Below are 25,400 nucleotides of genomic sequence, written 5' to 3' on the forward strand. Positions count from 1 at the left end.
CGTTCAGAAGTCGTGATTTCGTGATTGTAAAGTCGCTTCATGATGCACACGGATCAGCAGGAAGCTACAAACTTCATCAGGACGTATTCAGAGTGTCGTCTCTTCATCATCCTCACCGAGTTCCACACGTTAACGTCAGTGATGTCACCATGGAAACCTGAAACTGGAGCAGAGAAACAGCAGATTTGGGGTCAAATGTTTGGGGGAACAAAAACAGTGTTCCTGAGCCCATGCGGTGATTTCCACTAATTCCTCTTCTCCGCCGAGTGAACGTGTCGTCAAAGATTTTCTGTTCCTCAAAAATTCAACCCAAAATCTGATGTTTCTCTGCTCCAGTTTCAGGTTTCCGTGGTGACATCACTCACAAATGTTCACATACCAGCGGTCACAAAAAACACGATTATAAAGAAGCTGCTACTTTAAACAAACATGTCGAATACAATACAGGAAAAAAAAGCTGCTATAAATATGAAAACATCAAATTAAAGGTTGATAGACAACCTGTCACATTTAGGATTATAATCCGTCCCACATTTTGCGATTACAACTCAGATTTTGGTGATAAATGAACACTGTAATTCAATATTAAATAAGAAAGAAAGGCAGCCTGTCTTTAATGTTAAAACAATCCTCAACCGGAGCGCCTTGATTCTGTGATGACAGCCTGTTTTTCAGCTGCTAAAGAAAGACCACATTCAGCGTGAAGGCTTTAAAGTCATCGGACTCTTTTTACTTTACGTAACAGCGGTGGAGGTGGAGGGCTGCGATGAAGAATGAGGGTGTGTTCCTATAGATGGAGTCTAAGAATGGGTCCTTTCATACGGCTTCTCCTCCGTCGGCTCGGAGGCCCGACGTGGCCGCCGCTGGTTTCTGGACACGTGAATCTCTCAGTTTGAAGTTGCTCCCACATGATAGAGATTAAGGAGCCCGGACAGACCGCTCGGTCTTGTGTTTTCTGCCCGTCTCCTTCCTCCTCCTCTCCCTCACACATGTTTGTCTTGCTAATGATGAGGAAGAGGAAGGGAGGAAGAGCGCGGGGAGAAAGACACATGCCGTCCTGTTCCCCCCTCGGAGAGTCGGACACGTGAGGTGCGAAGGGAAGGTGAAGGCCTCCCGGTTGGTTCAATTCAGGGATTTAAACTGGATTTTATACATTTCCAACAATAATACTTCAAGTATTTAGTTTTTGCTTTTTCTTTGGTTTGTTTGAGATGACAACAATTGCAGGACGCTGTCCTTAAGAGGTGAACGAGGGTGGATGGAGAAGTCAGGAGACGGCAAACCGTGAGCACGAAGACCAGAGAAGATCAAACCTGGATGAGGAAGAACTTCAGCTTTCACCTCTTCATCGACAGCAGCAGCAACACGTTTCTGCAAAAACACACATTCAGTATTTACCAGCTTAAAAGTTGAGGTTTATACTTCGACCTACGTTGCATGTCACATCCACACCTCCTGTCTCCATCCGTGAAGACATAAATAACAAAATATAATATCCACTGTCAAAGAAATCCTTTTAATCCTCCACACACCTGATCCATCGCAGCAGGAAGTGGGCGGGGCCGAGATCCACGTCGGGATAACTGCACCTGAAGAAAGCAGACGTGACGGCCAGACAGACGACACTTGAACACGGATGTTGGACACACAGACAAAAAAAACATGAACGCTTCACAGACAGTTTTTTTCAGATGGTGTTAAAGTTGCTCAACAATCAAGAGTCTGAAAAGTCCCAGAAGATGAATGTCGATCAGGTGACTTGTTGACTGAACTCTGCCTGGACTCTGAAAAACAGCTGATCCGAATGAAGAAAGAACTTTACGGGGTTGAACGTCTGAGCTGACGAGAAGTTAAGAGTGAGAAGCATGCAGCGGATGAACAAGGTGGTTTACAACCGGGCGGCCCGGCGGCACCGTGGGGGGTCCCGTCACGCCGCTCGTTAGCTCACGCTTCACTCGCTTGGAACAAAAGAGCGTTTCGGTTTTTTTTTTGACCACCAACTAAATTACTCATAACGTCCAAAGATCAAACATACAGAAAGAAATGGGCTTTGTTGGTTTGTTGAGTTTTTGCTGCAACCGGATACTTTAATTAAGCGGGTTACAATAACAGGAGAGTTTGGAGGGACGACGTGTGAGGGAGACGGCAAGTCCTCAAAGGACAGCAGAACATCACAAAAGAAAATACACATATATATAATATACATATCAGATATATGTAATAAATTAAAAATAAAATTAGTCGATGAGTTTCCAGTGAATATCGAATCTGATTTTTCCTCAAAATGCTTTCGTAGTGATGTTTTTTTTAGCACTTCTGTCTTATTTGTGTCTTACTGTAACGTACGTATTGTAACGTACGTATTGTAACGTACTTATTGTAACGTACGTATCGTATTGTAACGTACTTATTGTAACGTACGTATTGTAACGTACTTATTGTAACGTACTTATTGTAACGTACGTATTGTAACGTACTTATTGTAACGTACGTATTGTAACGTACGTATTGTAACGTACGTATTGTAACGTACGTATTGTAACGTACGTATTGTAACGTACTTATTGTAACGTACTTATTGTAACGTACGTATTGTAACGTACGTATTGTAACGTACTTATTGTAACGTACGTATTGCAACGTACGTATTGTAACGTACTTATTGTAACGTACTTATTGTAACGTACGTATTGTAACGTACTTATTGTAACGTACTTATTGTAACGTACGTATTGTAACGTACGTATTGTAACGTACGTATTGTACTTATTGTAACGTATGTATTGTAACGTATGTATTGTAACGTACTTATTGTAACGTACGTATTGTAACGTACGTATTGTAACGTACGTATTGTAACGTACGTATTGTAACGTACTTATTGTAACGTATGTATTGTAACGTATGTATTGTAACGTACTTATTGTAACGTACGTATTGTAACGTACGTATTGTAACGTACGTATTGTAACGTACTTATTGTAACGTACGTATTGTAACGTACGTATTGTAACGTACGTATTGTAACGTACTTATTGTAACGTATGTATTGTAACGTATGTATTGTAACCCCAACCACGATATTTTCCTAAAGCTTTACTTTTTTTTATTTAAGACCAAATAAAGTAGAAGCACAAACCTATTTTAAACTGCTGATACCAAATAACAATTTAATGAGATTTGATATTTTTAAAAACAAACAACAAAGACCTGTTTAATTTATATTTTCTAAATATGCACTGCTGTTTCTCCATTGCTCAATTTGAGAGTTTATTTTATGATGTTTGAGTTACAACCTAAAGTTTGAGTTACAGTTTCGTCTAAACTGAAAGTAAACCAGAAGCATGTTGAGTCTGTTCCATCTTCTGAACCTCTGGAGGAGTCGTTGAACTCATGAAGTTCCTCCGGGAGTCGAGCTGCAGTTTCACCGCTGAACCCACCTGAATTATTACAGTTATGTACAATTACATTCACACACACACACACACACACACACACACACACACACACACACACACACACACACACACACACACACACACACACACACACACACACACACACACACACAGATAAGCTGCCATCCTTTCAGAGTTAAAATTTCGACTCAAACAGAAGCAGCAGAGCTTCACTTCTGTTTTCTCTCGCTGCTCTCAAACCCTCCAGAAAATAAAATAAAAACATCCTTCATGCGTTCATCCATACGAGTCATTTTTTTTCCTTCTTTTTGAGGCATTCAGAGTTCATTTTCCACTCGTGGCTGTTTTATTTCGCCCCCAGAGAGACGCTCAGCACGTCGTACACAGAACGTCTCACAGGGAAAGAAACTGGCTGGAAAACTGTATTAAGGCAGTTTTATATTTTAATGTATTTTATAATTCATAACTCTGCAGCAGGAGTCTCTTCTGGCTTGCCTGCTTTCCCAGAGGTCAAAGGTCAGGGTCAGCATCTGGTGTTCATGTTTTCCAGCTCTGCTGATTAAAATAGTCACAAACAACAAGTGCAGCCTGAAAATATCTCAATGAAGTTAAAAATCTTTAAATTATAATCATTTTTTATTGGGATTTTTTTTCTTGTAAAAAGTTATAAATATGTAACTTTAATGAACAAAGATCATTTTTTTGTTTTAGTCTAATTGATGCCAGGAGACGAAGTTGAACCGATGAGAGTGACACGGAGGACGTTTTGAGTTTGATCAAAACGAAGTGACACCAGCGATCGTCATGTGACCATCAGTCCACCAACCGTTAACTCTGCATGAAGAGGTGGAAGTTGGCTCTGGTGAACTCCTGATGGATGGTCTCCAGCAGGACGTCTCCCTCCGGGCTTCCGTCCGCGCCCCCCTCCCCCCTCCCTCCTCCCGCCGCCGTTGCCCGGGGGAACGGAGGCAGCTGGAGCTCGGGGGTGTAGCTGAAGCTGAAGGAGGTGCGATAAATCAGGCCGTCCAGCCGGAGGAGGGACAGAGGGACGGAGATGACGCGCCGCAGGCTGCGCCAGCCGTCGCTGAAGACGGAGACGTCGGGGACGACGCACAGCAGCGACCTGGGAGACCTAAGAGGAAGACGAGGAAGGAGGAAGACAGGAGATGAGACGCTGGAAACCAAACAGAGCTAGTAGTTCATTAATTATGCTGACATTTTACTTTGCTTGTGTGCATGTATAAAAATAGATTAAAAAAAATAGATAAAAAAAGGAAAATGAGTAATGATAAACCAGCAGCTAAAAGAAGAGTAAACGCTGGACTAATATTCATCTACATGACTAATAATTAATGCACATTTTTCTTTGTGTCTGTTGTGTTAAAAATAATGAATCAGAAAAACTTAGTTGAAACAAAAGCAGTAGATTTAAAATGCTCCAAATAATTGAAATAATCCGGTGATTGAATTTAAAGTGCTTTTCAGAAACAGAACAAACAAAACAAAGTATGAAATGAAAGTAAATGTAATTATCGTCAATAATTTACACCTTTTTTGTGCTTTTCTGAGACTTCCACTTTAAGTTAATGAGCAAAAATAGCAACAACAGAAAAGTAACAAGCTAAAAAGTAAACTTTGAAAGTAGATAATGATCCGATTATGTGTCAGACTAAACAGACGCTCTGAGCCGGCTTTCATTCAGACCTCCATACCTCGTGTAGCTGTGAGGGATCAGGTTGCTAATTGGCTGCAGCTCCTCGTACAAACAGCACATTGTGGATGACTGGTATTCAAACTTAAAGAAGGAGAAGGAGGTGGGAGGTTGGGTGGTGGGGGGAGGAGGGGGTGTATTTGCAGAAGCCTGTGGCGAGCAGAGAGTCTGACTTAACGATGCCTCAGCACTTCAGGTGTGGGATCTGAGGCGGACTCTGACGTCAGAGGGGTTCCTCCTGTAAAATGCCGACTCGGCGCTAAAGGATGGAGGATTTCTCCCGCTGACGTCCGACGGCAACAGAAAAACTTTATACCTCCGAGAAAATGATGGACGCGGCGAAACAAAGGAGTTCAGGAGAACTGGAGGTCACGAAGGAAAGCTTGAAGTGTTCGTCCTCTTTCTCCAATCATGGACAGAATTTTTGTCCTCAATAAATGAGGAAGTAAAAAAGGTAATAAAACCATAAAGCAATTAGTTGGTTAATCAGTAAGCCGACGAAAAGTTAATCTGCAGCTATTTTGTGGTCATTTTATGAATTTGAACATCACTAACTTGATGCTTTTTCAATGGCAGTCTATTGTAAGTTTTTTTTAGGGTTTTTTGGGCAGCCCCTAGTGGCCGTCAGTGGTATTACACGTCAGACCAGGAAACAATAAATAAAAAAAATTTAAACAGTATATCGTTTTAACAAAATAAAAACACCTAAAGAGCTTCCTCAACTTTATTTTTTACAATTTCTGAAATAACTAATGTGCAGATTAATAAATAATCACAACAATCTATGCTGAGTCTATTTAGAGGAATAATTTAGCATTTTAGAAAAATACACTTTTGTGATTTACTTATAAAACTTAAGTTGTGGAAACAAAGGAAACCACGAGACTTTTTACACTTCAGGTGTTTTAACAGACTAAACAAACAAATCAAAATTAATTTAATGGATTTAAAGCCGTCATGTATTTTGTTGTAGAGCATTCCTCCAAATTTAAGTCAAGTTTCAGTATTGATTAAATGTAGTAAGTTGGATATTTAATTTGATCTGAAAATAAGACGTCTCTGAAACATCGTACAGTTTTAAAGGTTCAGACAGTTTTTTATTGAAATTCCTCCAAAAAACAGCTGAAATAACTGCTTTTAAAATCTCAGTCAAGTGAAATATAATTTGGGTTTCATAACATTCAGTCTAGAAGCGCCACTTAATATTTTTTTACGTGAAAATACCATAAAAAAATGTGATATTTAGGTCCGACTTTAACGAGCGGTCCTCAGAGATCTCGCTACTTCAACGAGACTGAAACTTTTCATTGTGCTGCTCCATCACAGCTGGTGTCTCTGCAGGAGAACACGAAACGCCCGTAAACAAAACGTCTCCCCGTTAAACTTAAAGCGCGACTTATTCACGTGATCCAACAACAGAACTGGAAAAAAAACAGCTGGATTTTACCTTTAAAATGCAGATCGTGTTTCACCAGTTGTATTTAAAGAATGTTTTTGTTTTTAATTGACAGACAGTATTTTTCCAACATGGCCTCCTTGAAAGGGAACATGCCAATAAAGTGCTGATGTCGTGTGTGGCGTGTTCACAGGCGCTGATTGAAGCCGGTTTCAGGAGCACACGTGTGTTTACGGGAAGTTTCCTGGTTTCTGGGTCGTTCAGTCGGGGAGGAACGAATCTCTGATTAAATCTGTTGTCTGCTTTGTATTTATAGATATTTATTTCCTACCTGTCTGACTCTCCGTGTTGAACTGTTTATTCCCCTCCTCCTCCTCCTCCTCCTCCTCCTCCTCCAAACTCACTTGAACATGGTCTCGGCCTCGATGTTTCCGAACCAGGCTTTCAGATGAGGACTGAGGTTTTCTCCGTGGATCTCCAGCATGCCGACGTGTCCGCCGCCGTTCACCTGCAGGGACACGAAGCCAGAAGTGGTGGTTTCACCGTGGTCTTTGAGTCTTTGTCTCTGTAGTTTGTCTTTGAGTCTTTGTCTCTGTAGTTTGTCTTTGAGTCTTTGTGTCTCTGTAGTTTGTCTTTGAGTCTTTGTGTCTCTGTAGTTTGTCTTTGAGTCTTTGTCTCTGTAGTTTGCCTTTGTGTCTTTGTCTCTGTAATTTGTCTTTGAGTCTTTGTCTCTGTAGTTTGCCTTTGTGTCTTTGTAGTTTGTCTTTGAGTCTTTGTGTCTCTGTAGTTTGTCTTTGAGTCTTTGTCTCTGTAGTTTGCCTTTGTGTCTTTGTCTCTGTAATTTGTCTTTGAGTCTTTGTCTCTGTAGTTTGCCTTTGTGTCTCTGTAGTTTGTCTTTGAGTCTTTGTGTCTCTGTAGTTTGTCTTTGAGTCTTTGTCTCTGTAGTTTGCCTTTGTGTCTTTGTCTCTGTAGTTTGTCTTTGAGTCTTTGTCTCTCTAAACTCACCTCTAACCCGGTGATGACAGGAAAAGGGCTGACGGGTGTCTGGATGCAGGCGAGTCCCTGATTAAAGGTGAATTCCACCGTTTCCACGCCGATGATGGTCCAACAGGACCCGTCGTTCAGCACCACCCTGCTGGGGTCTCTGGCGGTGGGCGGAGCCTGGAGGGGAGGAAGAGGAGGGAGGAAGATGTTGGAGAGGAAGAAACACGGGAAGGGAAGAGGAGACGGACGGAGTGTCACCTGATAGCGTATGATGGCGTCGTTGGACAGACACAGGAAGGCGTGAGGATCGTCTCTGAACTGGAAGCAGCACTTGTGGAGCTGAGAAACCGGCTCGTCCACGTCCAACATGGCGTGCTGCTTGTTCACCTTCCGGATCACCTGGTGACAAAAACACCCGTTCACCACGTTCACCATCTCCATTTAGCAGGTTAGCACGCTAATGTTTGATACACGATGACTCGAGATGAAGCTGAAGACTCGTTTCGACTTTTCTTCAAGGAGACGGATTGAGAAGTTTGATTGCAGATGTTGAGCTCAAGTTTTTGGCCCGTTTGATCGATCTCAGTCGATCTCAAGATCATACCGTTGAACACATGGCACACCAAACGGAAACAAAGGAAAGCAGACGGTGGTGAAATCTCAGAGCTCACAGGTTTCTCTTTCTGTTTCAGACACATTCCACAAATAAAAATCACCAATCAGATCTCAGAAAACTACAAACGTCATGTTTACGTCCAGTTTCTGAAGATTAGAGGATCTAAGAGCTCACAGGTCAGTAATGAGACTCTAAAAAAGGAGAACAGACGCTTCGTCAACCAGGTGGTCTGTTCTGGACGACACACACACACACACACACACACACACACACACACACACACACACACACACACACACACACACACACACACACACACACACACACACACACACACACACACACACACACACACACACACACACACACACACACACACACACCATCAAACAGGTGTTTCTCATACTGAAGTGTGCTGATCCAGCTTTCACCTTCAACTTCGACCGCAGCCCAGAATCAGAGCCAAGCAGGTCGTCACGACGACGACGACGACTCGGCAGGAAAAACAGATCTCCACCGAGTCTCCACCACGAGAACATACGGAGGTCCAGTAAACCTCCACCGTCAGCAGGTTAAAGCGTCCGCTCAGCGAAACGTGAAGGACGCTGCTGAGAGTTTAACTTCAACGGGAGGAAATCTAACAGCAGTTTTCAGATTAGCAGGTTACGCAACACCTGCAGAGAGAGAGAGACGCACATCTGGAGGCCACGCTGGATCAGAGCGGAGGTCAGGGAACTCACAGGATCGCCTGAAAGACTCGTTTTTAATCGTTTTCATTTCCTGAGATGAGCTGAAGGACGTCAGACGACTCGACTCGTCTCAACAGGAGTTCGATGTAGAAAACAGATTCAGCAAATCAAACAGGTCGTTGAAACATCTGCTGAGAGCCAGATTAGATCTGTGACTGACCGAAGCTCTTTCTAAACATCAGGTCATTGTTCTCTGCAGAGGTTTAACGGCACCGACTGCAGAAGTACTTCTAATATTCATGTCATAGTTAGTTGACGTTGGTTCATCTGCTTTTCTTGTTTTTTGGGTCAAATTTCTGGAAATTCAATAAAAATTAGAAGTCTCATAAAATAAGAATAAAATCCTGCAGCACCGACTTCAGATCAGGTTTCTGTTGGTCAGTTTCTTTCTGCTGCGTGAAGGAGATACTCAAGTCTAACATGGTCGTGTGTGTGTGTGTGTGTGTGTGTGTGTGTGTGTGTGTGTGTGTGTGTGTGTGTGTGTGTGTGTGTGTGTGTGTGTGTGTGTGTGTGTGTGTGTGTGTGTGTGTGTGTTACCATGGGAGGCAGAGCGACTCCAGACTCGGTACACACTAACTGGACCACACAGCCGTAACAGATGAAACCTTCGCTCAGCACGAAGCCGCCGTGGTCGGCACGCTGGTCCTCCACTACACACACACACACACACACACACACACATTACCTGTTTATACATAATAATGACATACTTCTACTGCAGCACACACACTCTGTGGAGTAATGTCTGCAATTAAAGTTATTACAGTTTTATTTAATCGTTTCCAATCATTTCTTTTTCAAGCAGACAGTCGATGTCTGTGTGTGTGTGTGTGTGTGTGTGTGTGTGTGTGTGTGTGTGTGTGTGTGTGTGTGTGTGTGTGTGTGTGTGTGTGTGTGTGTGTGTGTGTGTGTGTGTGTGTGTGTGTGTGTGTGTGTGAGACAGTGGGGAGGACAGAGTGCTGATAGATGATGCCTGAGGTTTAGGTCTAGGTGCTGGGAGGTCCGTGCTCGTCGAGCTCCGTGTTAAATAAACAACCTGCAGACGAGCGTGAGGGAAAAGGCTCACACAGTGACTGTAGTGATGCCGGGTGGCCGTCTGGGGACGGTTTGATCCCACTTTTCATCACTGTTTTAGTGTCTTTTTGATGATGAAAAATCTCGTCGCACAGAAAAAAAACGTGTTGCTCCCATTTAAAACTGTTTTAGAAAGACGTTGTACTCAGGGGAAACTCGGGCAGTGAGCAGAGTGTCGGTTTCAGCGCATGCCGATTGGTTAAAATGAACCCGTGGTCTACGCCCGGGAGGACGGGCATCAGCAGAACGTGCCACTCGGCTTCTTTGAGGACGTTTTTATGGACCATCTGGACTCTACAAACATTTCTGATCTTCAGTCAAATCACAGACGGACCACATCGGGACCTCTGAAGCATACAGGACATGTGTTTGTGTGTGAATAGGAAGCTTTGAATAGACTGGAGAGTTAACACACAAGCTGTCTCTCTCTCTCTCTCACACACACACACACACACACACACACACACACACACACACACACACACACACACACACACACACACACACACACACACACACACACACACACACACACACACACACACACACATTTACCCATGGTGATGGTGAAGGCCGTCCACTGTCTGGCGCTGGCTATGAAGGTTCCTCTGTCCACCGAGAGGTAACGAGTGCTGACCGTCTGTGAGCGCAGACGATTGAACAAAGCCACTCTGGAGCAGGACGAGATACACACTGGAAAACACACACACACACACACACACACACACACACACACACACACACACACACACACACACACACACACACACACACACACACACACACACACACTGTGAGGACACACTCCTGCAGGATCTCAGAATGTGCATTGGTTGATGCATCATTTGCAACCAGTGAAACACACACACACACACACACACGTTTGTACTTCTATCTTTGTGAGGACCGTCATTGACAGAATACATTCACCAAACCATGAAACCATCTGTTGGCTCTGCTTTGAAAAATCTTTGAATGTTTTAAAGCCACTCAGTATTTTAACCAAAGACTTTATGTAAAAGAGTTCGTAGCTTCAGGTCTGTAAAATGGTTCTGATCCAGAAGTGTCTTCAGCTGCAATACCAGCGAGTGCCACTAGAGGTCGGCTCCAAAAAGCCTCCGGCTCCATAGACTCCCATTCAACTTCTCTCATCAAATCCAAAGTGAATAAAATGTGTCCATCAGTTATCTCGGTGTTGTTAGCTAAAGTCACTCCTTCTTATTAGTTTTCTGGAGGTCCATCTGAAAATAATCCCTCATTCATTAGAAAAGAAGATTCAAGAAGACCTGTTTTTGGGGGGCGACCACTCCAAACTAGCAAGATGGTGACGGACAGAATCTGAACTTCAACTCGTGACTCTTTCTAATATACCGTTTTAATCCATGAAGGTTTTATTTTTGTAAAACTTTCCACACAGAAACCTTGAACTGACTTTAAATACCAGAAACCGACCCGAAGCCCTGAAATAGAGAATAGAGCTGGTTCTAATCTGAACCTTGAAATCAGGTCAGAACCTATAAATACACACACACACACACACACACACACACACACACACACACACACACACACACACACACACACACACACACACACACACACACACACACACACACACACACACACACACACACACAGGTCTCCCACGGTAACCTGAGCGATGTGATGTCACCTGATCTGCTGTCTCAGCTGTCAGGTTGATGTCTTGTTTTAGTGTGTGTGTGTGTGTGTGTGTGTGTGTGTGTGTGTGTGTGTGTGTGTGTGTGTGTGTGTGTGTGTGTGTGTGTGTGTGTGTGTGTGTGTGTAGGTTTTGGATGACTGAATAAAACTGACCCTGTGACTTGCAGTGACCCGACAGTACAGGAAGTCGTGTCATGCAGCAGCCAGCTGTCAATCACACGGACCACCTGACTCTGAGGTTTCAGGAGAGAAACGTTACATCTCCAAAACGTTGTCGCACTTTACTGCAGTATTTTACATGTCTCATTATTCACACTTCTACAGCTGCATTTACGAGTTCTTTTAAATACTTTTTTTTTTGGCATTTTAAATTATTTTGATGTGATGAAGAAAACAGAGAGGTGTGCATTTCGGTCGTCGCCATCTTGGTTTTTTGGAGCCAGAAATGACCATATTTGGACGAGCTCGGGGAGGAGCTTATGTCCCACCCCCCTACTGTATAGGGGAAACCTAACTGCACCGGAGACATGTCAATCAAACCAGACACGCCCCCAAAACTGTTTGAGGCCTTTTCCTCCTTTTGGTTTTAATTTCTAAAGTTTTGTAACTATATTTTTTACTGAAGTCGGAAACAAATAAATGTTACAAATTTGACAAATTTTTTGAAATGTTGGACTAAAAAAAAAAAAAAAAAAAAGTTGAAATGAAAGTGACTCACGGTCGGCGTTCTTCATGGACTGCCTCTTCTGGGACGGTTTGGAGATGACTTTGATCATCCGGCTGTGGAAGGAACCCACTTCCTGTCTGTTGCCCAGGAAGAGTCGCAGCAGCAGGCAGAAGTGTTTCCTCTTGTCCTGATCGGAGATGAACAGCGACTTGGCGCAGGCGAACATCTGCTGCAGAGACACGCCGGCGGAGAAACTTCATTTAAACCCTGAGCTGAAGCGCGTTTTTTCAGAGTCAGAGGATGTTTCAAATTCTTTGTAATTAAAAGGTTTGTTGTTCTTATAAATAACTCTTTTACTGACGGACAAACTTGTACTTCTTTTTTTTTTCTAGCGTCTGAAAGGTAACCCGGCCGACGTTTTCTCTCGGAGGGTAAATAAGCGAGAGGCCGGTGAACACATACGATGTGTTTACAGACACGTCTGTATGTTCAGTCAACAGCGCTGAAATAAAGGAGGTGATGTCGTCTGGGTCAACACGAGGAGAAAAGACCTCTTTTTTTATTCTGCATATTCTTCTTCTATAACTGCAGAACTTTATGCAGTCGTACTCAACACTTATAAAAACACTCTGATGTGGAAAATTGGTGGAATTTCCCTTTAATACGCCTCCGGTTGCACACAGAAATCCTAAAGTTTAAGAAGCGTGAGGCTGAAGCTCGGTGTTTGGAGCACTCAGGATGCCTCCAGGGTTGCTAGGGAACGCAGTGTCATTAAAGTTGACCTGTTAAACTCATCCATCATCCAGACCGGCTTTATCCTGTAGAGGGTCACAGAGGCTTTTAGAGACCTCTGGTATGTGAACATTTCTGATTTCATCACGAACCTCAAACTGGAGCCGAGAAACGTTTGATTTTGGGGCACATTTTTGGCAAACAGAAAATCTTTTAACCCCACGCAGTGATTTCCACCACAGAATCATGTCTGTTTTAAAGCAGCGCTGCCGGAGGGTCCAGAGAAGATATTCTCATCATCACTGAACACCTGCTGCCTGCAGAGGAACTCAGAGGATGAGCCAGTCAGACACCAGGTTCAATTTCAGAAAATTGTTGTTTCTGTCATCGAAGGAGTTTTGATTGACAGCGAAGGACGGATCAATAAAACAGAGCAGAGAGTGAGTGTGTGTGTGTGTGTGTGTGTGTGTGTGTGTGTGTGTGTGTGTGTGTGTGTGTGTGTGTGTGTGTGTGTGTGTGTGTGTGTGTGTGTGTGTGTGTGTGTGTGTGTGTGTGTGTGTGTGTGTGTGTGTGTGTGTGTGTGTACATGGCATCACATCACACTCACCCTGGAGTTCGGCTGCTCATCGAACACCAGTTTGAAAGTGTCGGCCTGCGACTGACTGGCGCTGTCCAGACACATGTAACCATACAGGCGGTAGACGGAGTCTCCGTAACCGTCCGCTGGACGGAGACGACAGAAGAGACGGAGAAAGAAGACGGTAAATCAACACGGGGATGAAAAAGACAGCAGGAAGCTTTACAAACTGTTCAAGATGTTCCTGTAAATTGGACGATATTCTTGTTTCTTCACCTTTCAGATGGTCCTGTGAGACTCTCCATCCGTGACCGCTGATAAAGACACACGGAGGAGGACAGAAGAACCTGCAGTGAGTTTAAACAGAAGAAAAGTTCAAACACGTTCTTTATGTTTATTTGATTCAAATCAGTCAAATGTCCAGTTGATTAATTATCTTGACAATTAAACAGCAATTAATCTGATATGCAACAATTGTTTGAGTCATTTTTCAAAGCAAAAATATTAGTTTGTCCAAAAAATGTTTTACCTTATTTGTAAGTAAACTCTGTATTTTGGAGGTTTTGGAAAGTGTTTGGACAAAACTATCAATCTGAATATGTTATCTGTGCGTTAGGAAGTTATGATCAACAATCTTTTCATGACACTTTAAAGAATTCAATGAACTTAAGAAAACAAATAAGTAAACTAATAACCGTTCGATGCATCTTGTAAAATCTGAAGGAGTCACAGATGTTTGTTTAAAATATTCATTGCTGCATCTTTGTTGAACCGAGTGTCTGAAAAAGCGTCGGCGAACCTTTTCTCGTTGCCGTAGGACTTCTGGGCGACCTTAGCGTGCAGGATGACGACGCTCTGGTCGGCGTGAGCTTCTCTTTCCGGTTCCCTCGTCGTTCCCAGTGATTGACAGCCCTGAAACCCCAGGTCCACCCTCCTGATTGGACGAGAACGCTGTCAGTCACAAACACCACTAACAGAGTTGAATACTGCTTTTTTTATGTATTTATTGCGTTTTATTTTGATTCTGAATTGACACTTAATTTATATGCAATTAAAAAAAATTAAGTTATCAGCTCAGTATCAACTTCTTGTATATATATATATATATATATATATATATATATATAAATCAAGTTGCGATTTTATATAATTTACTCTAAAAAAGAGGACATCAAAGGGAGTCTGATCCTTTAGTTCAATAAATAAAGGTTTTAAACTGATATATTTTCTCCTCATGTGCTTCTGCTGTCTTTAATGTGGACAGATGTATCATATAATCCTCAGTTAGAGAAGTGGACTGTGTTGGTGGTTAGAAACCGTCTCCGTGTGCTCAGATCTCAGATGTTCAGCTGAACAGCAGGTTAGTGGCCGACACAACGAGTCGAGCAGCTCCGCTAACAAACGCTGCTGTTTCCCTCCGCTGTGACCGTCTAATGAGGAGTTACGACCTCGGGGCCCGCCGCCTGGAATGCTACTCATAATGAAGACCGTCGACACGAGAGGAAGAGGAGGAGGAGAGGAAGAGCAGAGGAAGAGGAGAGGAAGATGAAGGAGAAGACGAAGAGGAGAGGAAGAGAAGGAGGAGAGGAAGAGGAGAGGAAGATGAAGAGGAGAGGAAGATGAAGAGGAGAGGAAGAGAAGGAGGAGAGGAAGAGGAGAGGAAGATGAAGAGGAGAGGAAGATGAAGAGGAGAGGAGAGGAAGAGAAGGAGGAGAGGAAGAGGAGAGGAAGAGAAGGAGGAGACAAAGAGGAGAGGAAGAGGAAGATGAAGAGGAGAGGAAGAGAAGGATGAGAGGAAGAGGAGAGGAAGAGGGGAAGGAGAGGAAGATGAAGAGGAGAGGAAGAGGGGAGGGATAGGAAGATGAAGAGGAGAGGAAGAGAAGGATGAGAGGAAGAGGAAAAGGAGGAGGAGACGAGGAAGGACTCTGAAAATCCAGTGTGTGACTGATGAAAACAAAACAAAACAAAACAAAACAAAACAAAACAAAACAAAAAATGCAAAGTTCAGAGTATGAGAACATAAAACATGAATAAATGTGTCAATATTAGTAATTTCACGGAACATTCATGCAGGAGAAAGTTATTAATTAACAAAATGATTATAAATTGTTCTTATTTTTGTACAAATTAAATACGTAATAAGATGTTAAATATTTTTGCGCTCCTCCTTTGTGGATGTTGTTTCCAGCGTTTCGGCCACGTTAAGTTTAGCAGACGTGCAAATTCATCCAACTCGGCAAAATTTAAAAAAATAAAATAAAAAAAAGGAGCAATCGACATGTTTCCCAACACATCGAACGATTCCTTCAAAGTATCTGTAATCCAACCTGTTACCAAAGCGTAGTAATACACCCGTCAGTCCACTAGAGGGGGCCGAGTGTTTGAAAAGTGCACACTGGTATAACCGGCCTTGAAGAGGGAGGTGACGGTGGGTGGAAGCCAGAACATTTCTCCCAGGAGATCCGTGAAAGCAACATGGATTTATTCAAAGAAATCTTTTCCGAACTTTAATCACGTCTACGTTTTACGGCTACTTGCGGCAAAACACGACTCCGACACCAGCACAAACATTCGTAGCCCATTCATACACATTTCCTCCCTCCCTCCCTCCGTCAGGCTTTTCGGTCAGCTGATCTCAGACCAGAGCAGGAAGTTCCTTGTAAGAACTGAACGTTCGGTTCATATTAGACGGAAATCCACCGACACCTCAGTCCACAGTTGAATGGCTGTGTGTGTGTGTGTGTGTGTGTGTGTGTGTGTGTGTGTGTGTGTGTGTGTGTGTGTGTGTGTGTGTGTGTGTGTGTGTGTGTGTGTGTGTGTGTGTGTGTCAGAGGTCAAAGGTCAGGGGCTCAGACCTTCTGGTATTTCACACCAGGAACACAGAGAGGACTGAAGACCAAGAGGACGTGGGTGTGTGTGTGTGTGTGTGTGTGTGTGTGTGTGTGTGTGTGTGTGTGTGTGTGTGTGTGTGTGTGTGTGTGTGTGTGTGTGTGTGTGCGCGTGTGCGTAAGGGAGGAGGGGGGCACTTTCACCTCTAAAACCTCCTGATCCAGGAGTCGTTCTGGTTGTTAGAGGCTGAGAGTCGTAATGACTACAATCATCGTTAGGTCAGTTTGTGAGCTCGAGTCAAAGCTGTAAAACTGGACGAGAGGAAAGTTTCTGAAACCTTTGTCACCTCAGTCGTCGCCTGAAGGACGGCAGGAAAGTCCCGTTTACAACCAGAGTTCACTCACGAACACTAACTGGTGACTTCTTTTTAGTTACCAGCAGTGAAAGGGATTTATAGTTTGCATCAAAACTATTCAAACTGGCAGCGAATCTGAATTTGCGACAGTTTTTCAAAATAAAAGCTCCAATAGATTCGTGTCAGCTCATTCTTCAGAAAAAAAAACCCTGATGGATTCAAAATGATGAAAAGCCTCTTTCTAAACTTGTCCCTGCATGCTGGTGTTAATTTGTGCGTTAAAGTTACGACTCCCTTTAGGTTTCCGCCACCTTCGTTGTCACGACAACGGTAAACGTCTAGACCTTCTCCTCCTCCTCCTGTCAGAGGTATTAAAGAGGTTGATGGGTTCATCGAACATTTCCTGCTTCACGATGGCTTGTTTTTCCATCAGTTCTACATAACTGATTCTACACAGTTATAAATAATAATAGTCAACCATCTGTTTACTTACTGTCCACCTACAATGGGGACTTTTCCTCAGAATATATAAAACAAAAACATGGAGGAAAAAGTATTCAGAGTTTGTGAGAGAAGTTCTGCAGATTTACAGCTGATGACTGACTTGTTTTTTTGACTTTGAAAATCATCTGCTGTAATAAAGTCTTCATCTGTTGTAGTTCCACTTGATGAAGAGACCTGCTCTGTAGCTGAAAGCTCTGGGAATCGTTGACTCAGTCAATTTTTATCCCGGTGGATATATTTTCTTATGTTTGGTTGTTTTCTGATAATATTCACTGTGTTGAGGTTTTACAGGATGACCAGATTTCTGTGACTGAATACAAATCTGAGGATAAAGAACAGAAAAGAGTTTGATTGAAATGTGACGTCTGGCTGCAGATGATCACAATTTATACCAATATATCAACAATAGCTAACATAATATCTTTATATGGGATTTACGGGCCACAAAAGAGAAAAAGAAAAGAGTCAAAGACTCGTCAGAGCTCCCCTGTCTCGTGCGCCACGGTGAGCTCCGTGCGTCACGGCCCTCCTCACCTCTCCAAACCTCTCCACGCTCTCCCCATTGTTCGGATTTCAAAGGAAAAGGGGGGCGGGGTCTCCTCCTCCCCGAATACTTCTCCTGGCATTTTAATACCTCCACACCATTCCTCCAGCAACTCATTCCAGCACTGAGTAAAAGACCTCCGGCAGGTAATCAGCGATCCCTCCGCCCTTCACGCATTTTCACGTCCAAGCGCTCATTCCTCACGGCGCGGTGAGCTTCTGCTCTGGGATAAACTACAGCAACCCGTCACCTCTCCTCTCCTAACCCGGGACACAGAGAGAGTTTCGGGAGTTTTTTTTGTTTTGTTACCCCTTTTTTACCTCTCCCATCCTCCGGCGGTCCGCGGTGCGTCGTGTCCGGTCAGCAGCGTCCCCAGGTGAGTCAGCGGGCTGAGCGGGTCCGGGGACAGGGGAGGGGGGTACAGCAGAGCGGGGTCTGCCTGGGAGAAGCCTGGCTGGTGCATCGGGGTTTCTGGAAGGACGAGAAGGAACTTTCAGATCGATTTAAGAATCATTATAGTTTGTAGGAAAAAAAACACGAAACGTTTGCACACTTTAGCATCAGATATTAACGTGAACAAACGGAAGTCTGACATTAAATGCTTCAAGATTTAAACCGTGTTTTAAGTGAAACGTGTGCAGGGGTCACTGCGGTGCAGACTGGATCAGGACTGGACGTTTGAGCAAAGCACAAGTGATAGAGATGATAATTAGAGATGGTCGGTGTACTGGAGCCAAAAAAAGCTAAAACCATTAGTGTAACTGATTGGTAGATCAAAATGAAATCAATCTGCAACTATTTTGATATCTGACTAATAATTTGAGTAATCTGAGTGTGTTCAGGGTTGAAAATGTGATAAATGACTTCTTCTCTTTGTCTTTAATAACTGCAAACTTTAAATCTTTCGATGTTTTCTGACATTTTATGTACAAATCAATGAATAATTAGTTACCTGAAGCACATTTAGGTTTGTTTGAGAGAGTTAATTTGTCCCACTCAGCTGTGAGTGACTTAGTTTGGGTTGTTGGTAAAAGCATTGATTGGCTTTCTTTGACTTCTTGTTGTTTTTGAACAGTTCTGGTGCCGCTATAAATGTTTGAAATGAAATGAACTGAAGGGGTTTCATTGAAGGAACCCACAGTGAGTGAGTGTGAGGAGGGGAGACAGAGGACAATGCTCTGGGTTCACACTGGCTGCCTGGAGGTGACTTCTCTGTGCAGACGGTAACAAGCTGGCATTCAGGGAGAAAGACAGCTCAGGGGGAAGCCCGTCTGAGCAGAGAGACACCAAGACAGACAGACAGACTGAGTACAGTGAGACAGGAGATGGATATTGAAGCTGGTCTGTTGAGTTGGATCCATCTTCATTGGTCTAATATGAAGTCAGGCAGCTTCACACTTCGACTTTCTGAACAGTTGTTTTCTTTTGTTTCTCCGTAAGCAGCTCAAAGGTTGTTAAAGTCATTGTGTGTTTTTCATGAACACGTCTTCAAATTGTATAATTGAAAACTTTGTGGTCTGAATAAGAATTTAAAACTTCATTAATTGTGGTTTGGATGTGAAGCATTAGTTTGTAAGTGGACCACGCTGCGTCCAGCCTTGTTTCCATGGTAACAATCAGTAACACCTGCTGACGAAAGGCACCAAATGACAAAAAGAAAAAAGAGAGGAGCTCTTTACTTGTGGTTGGCTGACTTGTTGTGGTGATTAAAGGACAGTTATCCCGTGTGTTGTCACACTTTTAATTACATTTCACATTAAAATGGACTCAAGCAGAAAAAATTAAATCAGAATTCAGACAGATTAGTTTGATTTGAGACTTCTGAGAACGAGACGAGATCTCGATCTCAAGTTTAAATCAAAGTTTAAGTTTTAACTTCTTTGTGGAAGCAACTTCGGGTCGATCTGCAGTCGGTCGTACAGGAAGTGAGAGGGTGAGACAGTCAGTGAGTCGTACAGGAAGTGAGAGGGTGAGACAGTCAGTGAGTCGTACAGGAAGTGAGAGGGTGAGACAGTCAGTGAGTCGTACAGGAAGTGAGATAGTGAGACAGTCAGTGAGTCGTAGAGGAAGTGAGAGAGTGAGACAGTCAGTGAGTGGTAGAGGAAGTGAGAGAGTGAGACAGTCAGTGAGTCGTAGAGGAAGTGAGAGAGTGAGACAGTCAGTGAGTGGTAGAGGAAGTGAGACGGTGAGACAGTCAGTGAGTGGTAGAGGAAGTGAGACGGTGAGACAGTCAGTGAGTGGTAGAGGAAGTGAGAGAGTGAGACAGTCAGTGAGTCATAGAGGAAGTGAGAGAGTGAGACAGTCAGTGAGTGGTAGAGGAAGTGAGAGAGTGAGACAGTCAGGGAGTCGTAGAGGAAGTGAGAGAGTGAGACAGTCAGTGAGTGGTAGAGGAAGTGAGAGAGTGAGACAGTCAGGGAGTCGTAGAGGAAGTGAGAGAGTGAGACAGTCAGTGAGTCGTAGAGGAAGTGAGAGAGTGAGACAGTCAGTGAGTCGTAGAGGAAGTGAGAGAGTGAGACAGTCAGTGAGTCGTAGAGGAAGTGAGAGAGTGAGACAGTCAGTGAGTGGTAGAGGAAGTGAGAGGGTGAGACAGGCGGGCAGGTAGACAGGCAGTGAAACAGTGGTGCAGTCAGTGAAAGTGCTAACAGTAGCAGAGTGAACATCTGGTTCTAATCTGCAGCTCCTAACAAGAAGTGCTGTGTCTTCATCTCACTGTAGGCTCCAGCTGTCAATCAAACAGAACCACCTACAGAACCGACCGCAGCGCTCCGACGCTCCACCCGTCTCACTGCACACGCAGCACTCCACCCGTCTCACTGCACACGTCTGCTCCTGTCTCCTCCATCCTGTCTGTCTCTTCCATCCTGTCTGTCTGTCTCCTCCATCCTGTCTGTCTCTCTCCTCCTCCTGTCTGTCTCTTCCATCCTGTCTGTCTCTCTCTTCCATCCTGTCTGTCTCTTCCATCCTGTCTGTCTGTCTCTTCCATCTCTCTCTCTTCCATCTGTCTGTCTCTCTCCATCCTGTCTGTCTCTCTCCTCCATCTGTCTGTTTGTCTCTTCCATCCTGTCTGTCTCTCTCCTCCATCCTGTCTGTCTCTCTCTTCCATCCTGTCTGTCTCTCTCTTCCATCCTGTCTGTCTGTCTCCTCCATCCTGTCTGTCTCTCTCCTCCTCCTGTCTGTCTCTTCCATCCTGTCTGTCTCTCTCCTCCATCCTGTCTGTCTGTCTCCTCCATCCTGTCTGTCTCTCTCTTCCATCCTGTCTGTCTCTCTCTTCCATCCTGTCTGTCTGTCTCCTCCATCCTGTCTGTCTCTCTCTTCCATCCTGTCTGTCTGTCTCCTCCATCCTGTCTGTCTCTCTCTTCCATCCTGTCTGTCTCTCTCTCCATCCTGTCTGTCTCTCTCTTCCATCCTGTCTGTCTCTCTCCTCCATCCTGTCTGTCTCTCTCTTCCATCCTGTCTGTCTCTCTCTTCCATCCTGTCTGTCTCTCTCTTCCATCCTGTCTGTCTCTCTCTTCCATCCTGTCTGTCTCTCTCCTCCATCCTGTCTGTCTCTCTCTTCCATCCTGTCTGTCTCTCCTGTCTGTCTGTCTCTCTCTCCATCCTGTCTGTCTCTCTCTTCTGTCTCTCTCTGTCTGTCTCTCTCCTCCATCCTGTCTGTCTCTCTCCTCCATCCTGTCTGTCTGTCTCTTCCATCCTGTCTGTCTCTCTCCTCCATCCTGTCTGTCTCTCCTCCTTCTGTCTGTCTCTCTCTTCCATCCTGTCTGTCTGTCTCCTCCATCCTGTCTGTCTCTCTCTTCCATCCTGTCTGTCTGTCTCCTCCATCCTGTCTGTCTCTCTCCTCCTCTTCCTCAGTATGAACATGTGGTCTCTCTGAACTGAGATGTTTTCCTCTCAGTGTGAATCCGACCTGTCAATCAAACCTGCACAGAAACTACAGTTCATATGTAAGTGACACGACTTCACCTGCCTGCCTCCACTTCCTGTCTCCACATCTTCCTGTCTCACCTGTGGCTTCAACGTCTTTCTACCTGCCGAGTCGGGTCGTCTTCAATCAGAATAATAATAACACATTTGGTCACAAAATCAAAGTTTCTCTCGTAAAGACTCGACAGAAGTGTTTCCTGTATTTCTGTTTGAGCCATCAGTCATCAGACGGCAGCAGCAGCAGGCGCTCGCTGTTCACGCCGTGTTTCTCCCCCAGTCAGCTGATGCAGATGTTTCTTCAACACCTCGCTGCTCTAACACCTCCAAACATTTTAATAAGTCCCGCCTCGGTCGACTCGTTCTCGACCTTTGGACAAACCGAGGCTCAGAGATTCTCCAACAGGACGTCAGCAGCGCGGTGAAATATCTGTCACCTGTCTCTGGTGCTTAACCTCCGGGTCACGACCCCAGCAGGAGGCCGTGGGATGGTGATCGGGGGGGCCACGACTCAGATGACTGATTGAATTGTGGAAAAAGGTCAAAAAAATAATTTCTTTTCACACTGAAGACTCGTTTAAACTCGTTTGTGAGCAATTATTTCTTTTTGGAGGTTTTAAACATTAAGATGTCACCTCAAAAGATTTAAACTTTTTTATGAATAATAACATTACATGTTTATGAGTTTGGGAGAATTGAGGATAAACATGCAGGAGATCGTACGTTTAGTGGTCCAACCAACAAATCATGGTGTTTTACATCATCTGAAAATAATCCCTCATTCATTAGAAAATAAACTTCAAAAAGAGATGTTTTTTGGGGGGCGTGTCTGTTTGATTGACAGGCCTGTGGTGCAGTCAGGTTACAGCAACTTGTAAATTTTTTATAATTATCCATAATTATTCAAGTTCTTTCCGTTTTGTTTCATTCTGGCCAGCAGGGGGAGCTGCAGCCGCCTCAGCCTCCAACTCCATTTTAAAATAAGTATTTAAAAAGAGTCATAATAATCTCACCTTTCACGCCACCTTCCTCGATGTCCAGCTCCTCCATGGTGGGCGTGGCCTGTGCTGACATTAGGACGGGGCGTTCCTCAGGTCCATGGTCACTCTGCTTTTGTAGATAAGAGAAGTTCGGGGTTAACTGTGAACGAGCACTTGTATCATTGAGGGGGAACAGAACAAAGCCAGAACCGAGTCCAAGAGCTGCGTAATTCATCTCAGGCAGCTGTCGACTAAACTCCACGTTGGCCTCCTGCTGCCATTTGATGGTCTGCTGAAATCAGATGTTTCTCTGCTGCTGTTGTTCACTACCTGTGTAAACTCGCCCTAAATGCAATTAACAAACAAATCAGTCGGACGGAGGACAACACGTCGAGGCTTCCAGCGACTTTCAGACAGTTGATTACAATCAGTTTAATAATAAAAATAAATTAATAGGAACAAATGATGTCTTCTCGTCGCGGTTCTGACCTGAAATTGAACTGTCGTCCTGTAGTTTCTCTTCTTGTTAAGCTGCTCCTGTTGTTCTTCTCATTCTGGACCAAAGTGCAGCTTCAGTTTCCGTCCAATCAGAAGCTGCGCATGCTGCAGCGACGCCGATCGTCCTCGCCGAGTTAAAACACGTCAAATGTCCATCAGTCGGCGAAACGATGATGAAGATGAAGCGCTTCCACGGCAACGTACAGTCGGTCTGCAGTATGACGCTGGAAAACATATGAACGTGTCTGCAGGGTTTCATGTTTGCGGACCTGTTATCTGGTGTGTGTGTGTGTGTGTGTGTGTGTGTGTGTGTGTGTGTGTGTGTGTGTGTGTGTGTGTGTGTGTGTGTGTGTGTGTGTGTGTGTGTGTGTGTGTGTGTGTGTGTGTGTGTGTGTGTGTGTGTGTATAAAGAGATAATCACCTGCTCCTGGACTGCAGGTTTCTCACACACACCTTCCTCCACAACAAACACTGCAGGCTGATTGTTCTCTGCATCTCTGTAACATTTGTTTTTTATCGAGTTAACAAACTGGTCCAAAATGCAAAACACATTTTCGAGAGAGAGAGAGTGTGTGTGTGTGTGTGTGTGTGTGTGTGTGTGTGTGTGTGTGTGTGTGTGTGTGTGTGTGTGTGTGTGTGTGTGTGTGTGTGTGTGTGTGTGTGTGTGTGTGTGTGTGTGTGTGTAAAAACGACTCTTTTTCCTGTTTACTATTCTTACTGATACCTAAAAACATGTGGAGCAGAAGTGTTTTTAGGGAGACCACATGCAGTGAAACCAGCTTTGTAAAGGTAAAAACATCAATCATGACATTTCTTATTAATCCATGTTTACAGTTAATGTTGCTTTAAATTATTCCAGTGACCTTAAAAAAAGCCTTATGTTGAGAACTGAGATGTAAAACGGTACTTTTAAAGGAAGATACTTCAGAAACATGATCATTAAATTAAAGAAACATCTTAGATTGGTTGTAATGTAAACAGAGGTAAAGAATTCCTCATTTACTTTTGAACATTATCTTCCAGACTGATGAGTCAAACAACAACTTGTCTGTGTTTTCTATCATCCAGCAGTGAGACAAACAACAGTCCTTGTGGCCAAACTCATATTATTTACTGGCAGCTGTTTAAAAACTCTGTGAAAGAGCTTTGTCTTGTTTCAGGCGACATTAGAAGCCCAAGAAACAGTTTGAAGTTACATCAGTCAAATTGAATGGAGCAGCGACGGACAGAGTTTGGAGAGGTGGGAGCAGCATCGATCCAAAGCTCGCTGGAAAATAATCACGTTCTCATTGAATCATGTTGAATCTGTCTCTCTGCTTTGGATCTGCATGCACACGAACAGGTCAGCCCAGATCCTCTGTCCAGATTTATGGATTTATCATCCTGGTCTTCAATTAAATTTGTTCAACTTTATTTCAAACTCTGCAAAAACGAAGACAAACTCTTGGAAAAACAGAGAAATCAGAGAGAATTCATAGCTTTCCAAATGAATGCAGAGCCAATACAGTTTATGGAGTTTTTTTTAGTTTAATTTAACCTTTTCCAACTCATTTTGAAGATGTCCTCTTCCAGAACGGAAACTATTTGTTAATTAGTTGATAAGTTAATCAACAGAAAGCTGAATTAATTGAGAAAATATAAATTTTAACATAATAAACATAAATCAGACGGATGTTTGCCTCTCGCCTTAAACTTCCTGCAGGATGTGTTCTGCAGAAGCCGCACGGTGAAGCTGGTGTCGGCAGAGCGAGTGGACATCAGGGGAAATCTGGAGAATGCATTAACCTGCTCTTCTCCCTAGGGGGCAGCACCGGCAGGAAATCCAGCCCTGATAATGTGCAGTTGTTTAAGTTCCAGCTGCAATCAGTGCAAAGATGCTTTAGACCTGTCAATCAAACAGACACGCCCCCAAAAACAGGTCTTCTTGAATCTTCTTTTCTAATGAATGAGGGATTATTTTCAGATGGACCTCCAGAAAACTAATAAGAAGGAGTGACTTTAGCTAACAACACCGAGATAACTGATGGACACATTTTATTCACTTTGGATTTGATGAGAGAAGTTGAATGGGAGTCTATGGAGCCGGAGGCTTTTTGGAGCCGACCTCTAGTGGCACTCGCTGGTATTGCAGCTGAAGACACTGAAGCTCCAAACACTTTTATATTCA

The 25,400-nt window shown here is 43.8% G+C and overlaps 1 protein-coding gene across 1 annotated transcript; it reads right to left on the bottom strand.

Annotated features, from left to right (window-relative positions):
• Positions 1-3,355: 3,355 nt before the first annotated feature.
• rbpjl (recombination signal binding protein for immunoglobulin kappa J region-like) lies at positions 3,356-23,293 on the bottom strand. The gene is made up of 14 exons (XM_069712712.1): positions 23,225-23,293; positions 22,769-22,862; positions 18,158-18,308; positions 14,405-14,539; positions 13,882-13,952; positions 13,636-13,751; positions 12,348-12,525; positions 10,505-10,642; positions 9,413-9,525; positions 7,769-7,909; positions 7,532-7,687; positions 6,931-7,034; positions 4,246-4,551; positions 3,356-3,440 (listed from the first exon to the last, which is right to left on the bottom strand). Exons 2-13 carry the CDS (start codon positions 22,827-22,829, stop codon positions 4,248-4,250), a joined length of 1,668 nt encoding a protein of 555 aa, XP_069568813.1. The 5' UTR covers positions 22,830-22,862; positions 23,225-23,293; the 3' UTR covers positions 3,356-3,440; positions 4,246-4,247.
• Between the last annotated feature and the right edge of the window lie 2,107 nt (positions 23,294-25,400).

Source organism: Brachyistius frenatus, unplaced genomic scaffold (assembly GCF_029030835.1).
Source record: "Brachyistius frenatus isolate BFR_SWC_R1_liver_20210118 unplaced genomic scaffold, ASM2903083v1 Contig_111, whole genome shotgun sequence".
In the NCBI taxonomy this organism is placed as follows: Eukaryota; Metazoa; Chordata; class Actinopteri; family Embiotocidae; genus Brachyistius; species Brachyistius frenatus.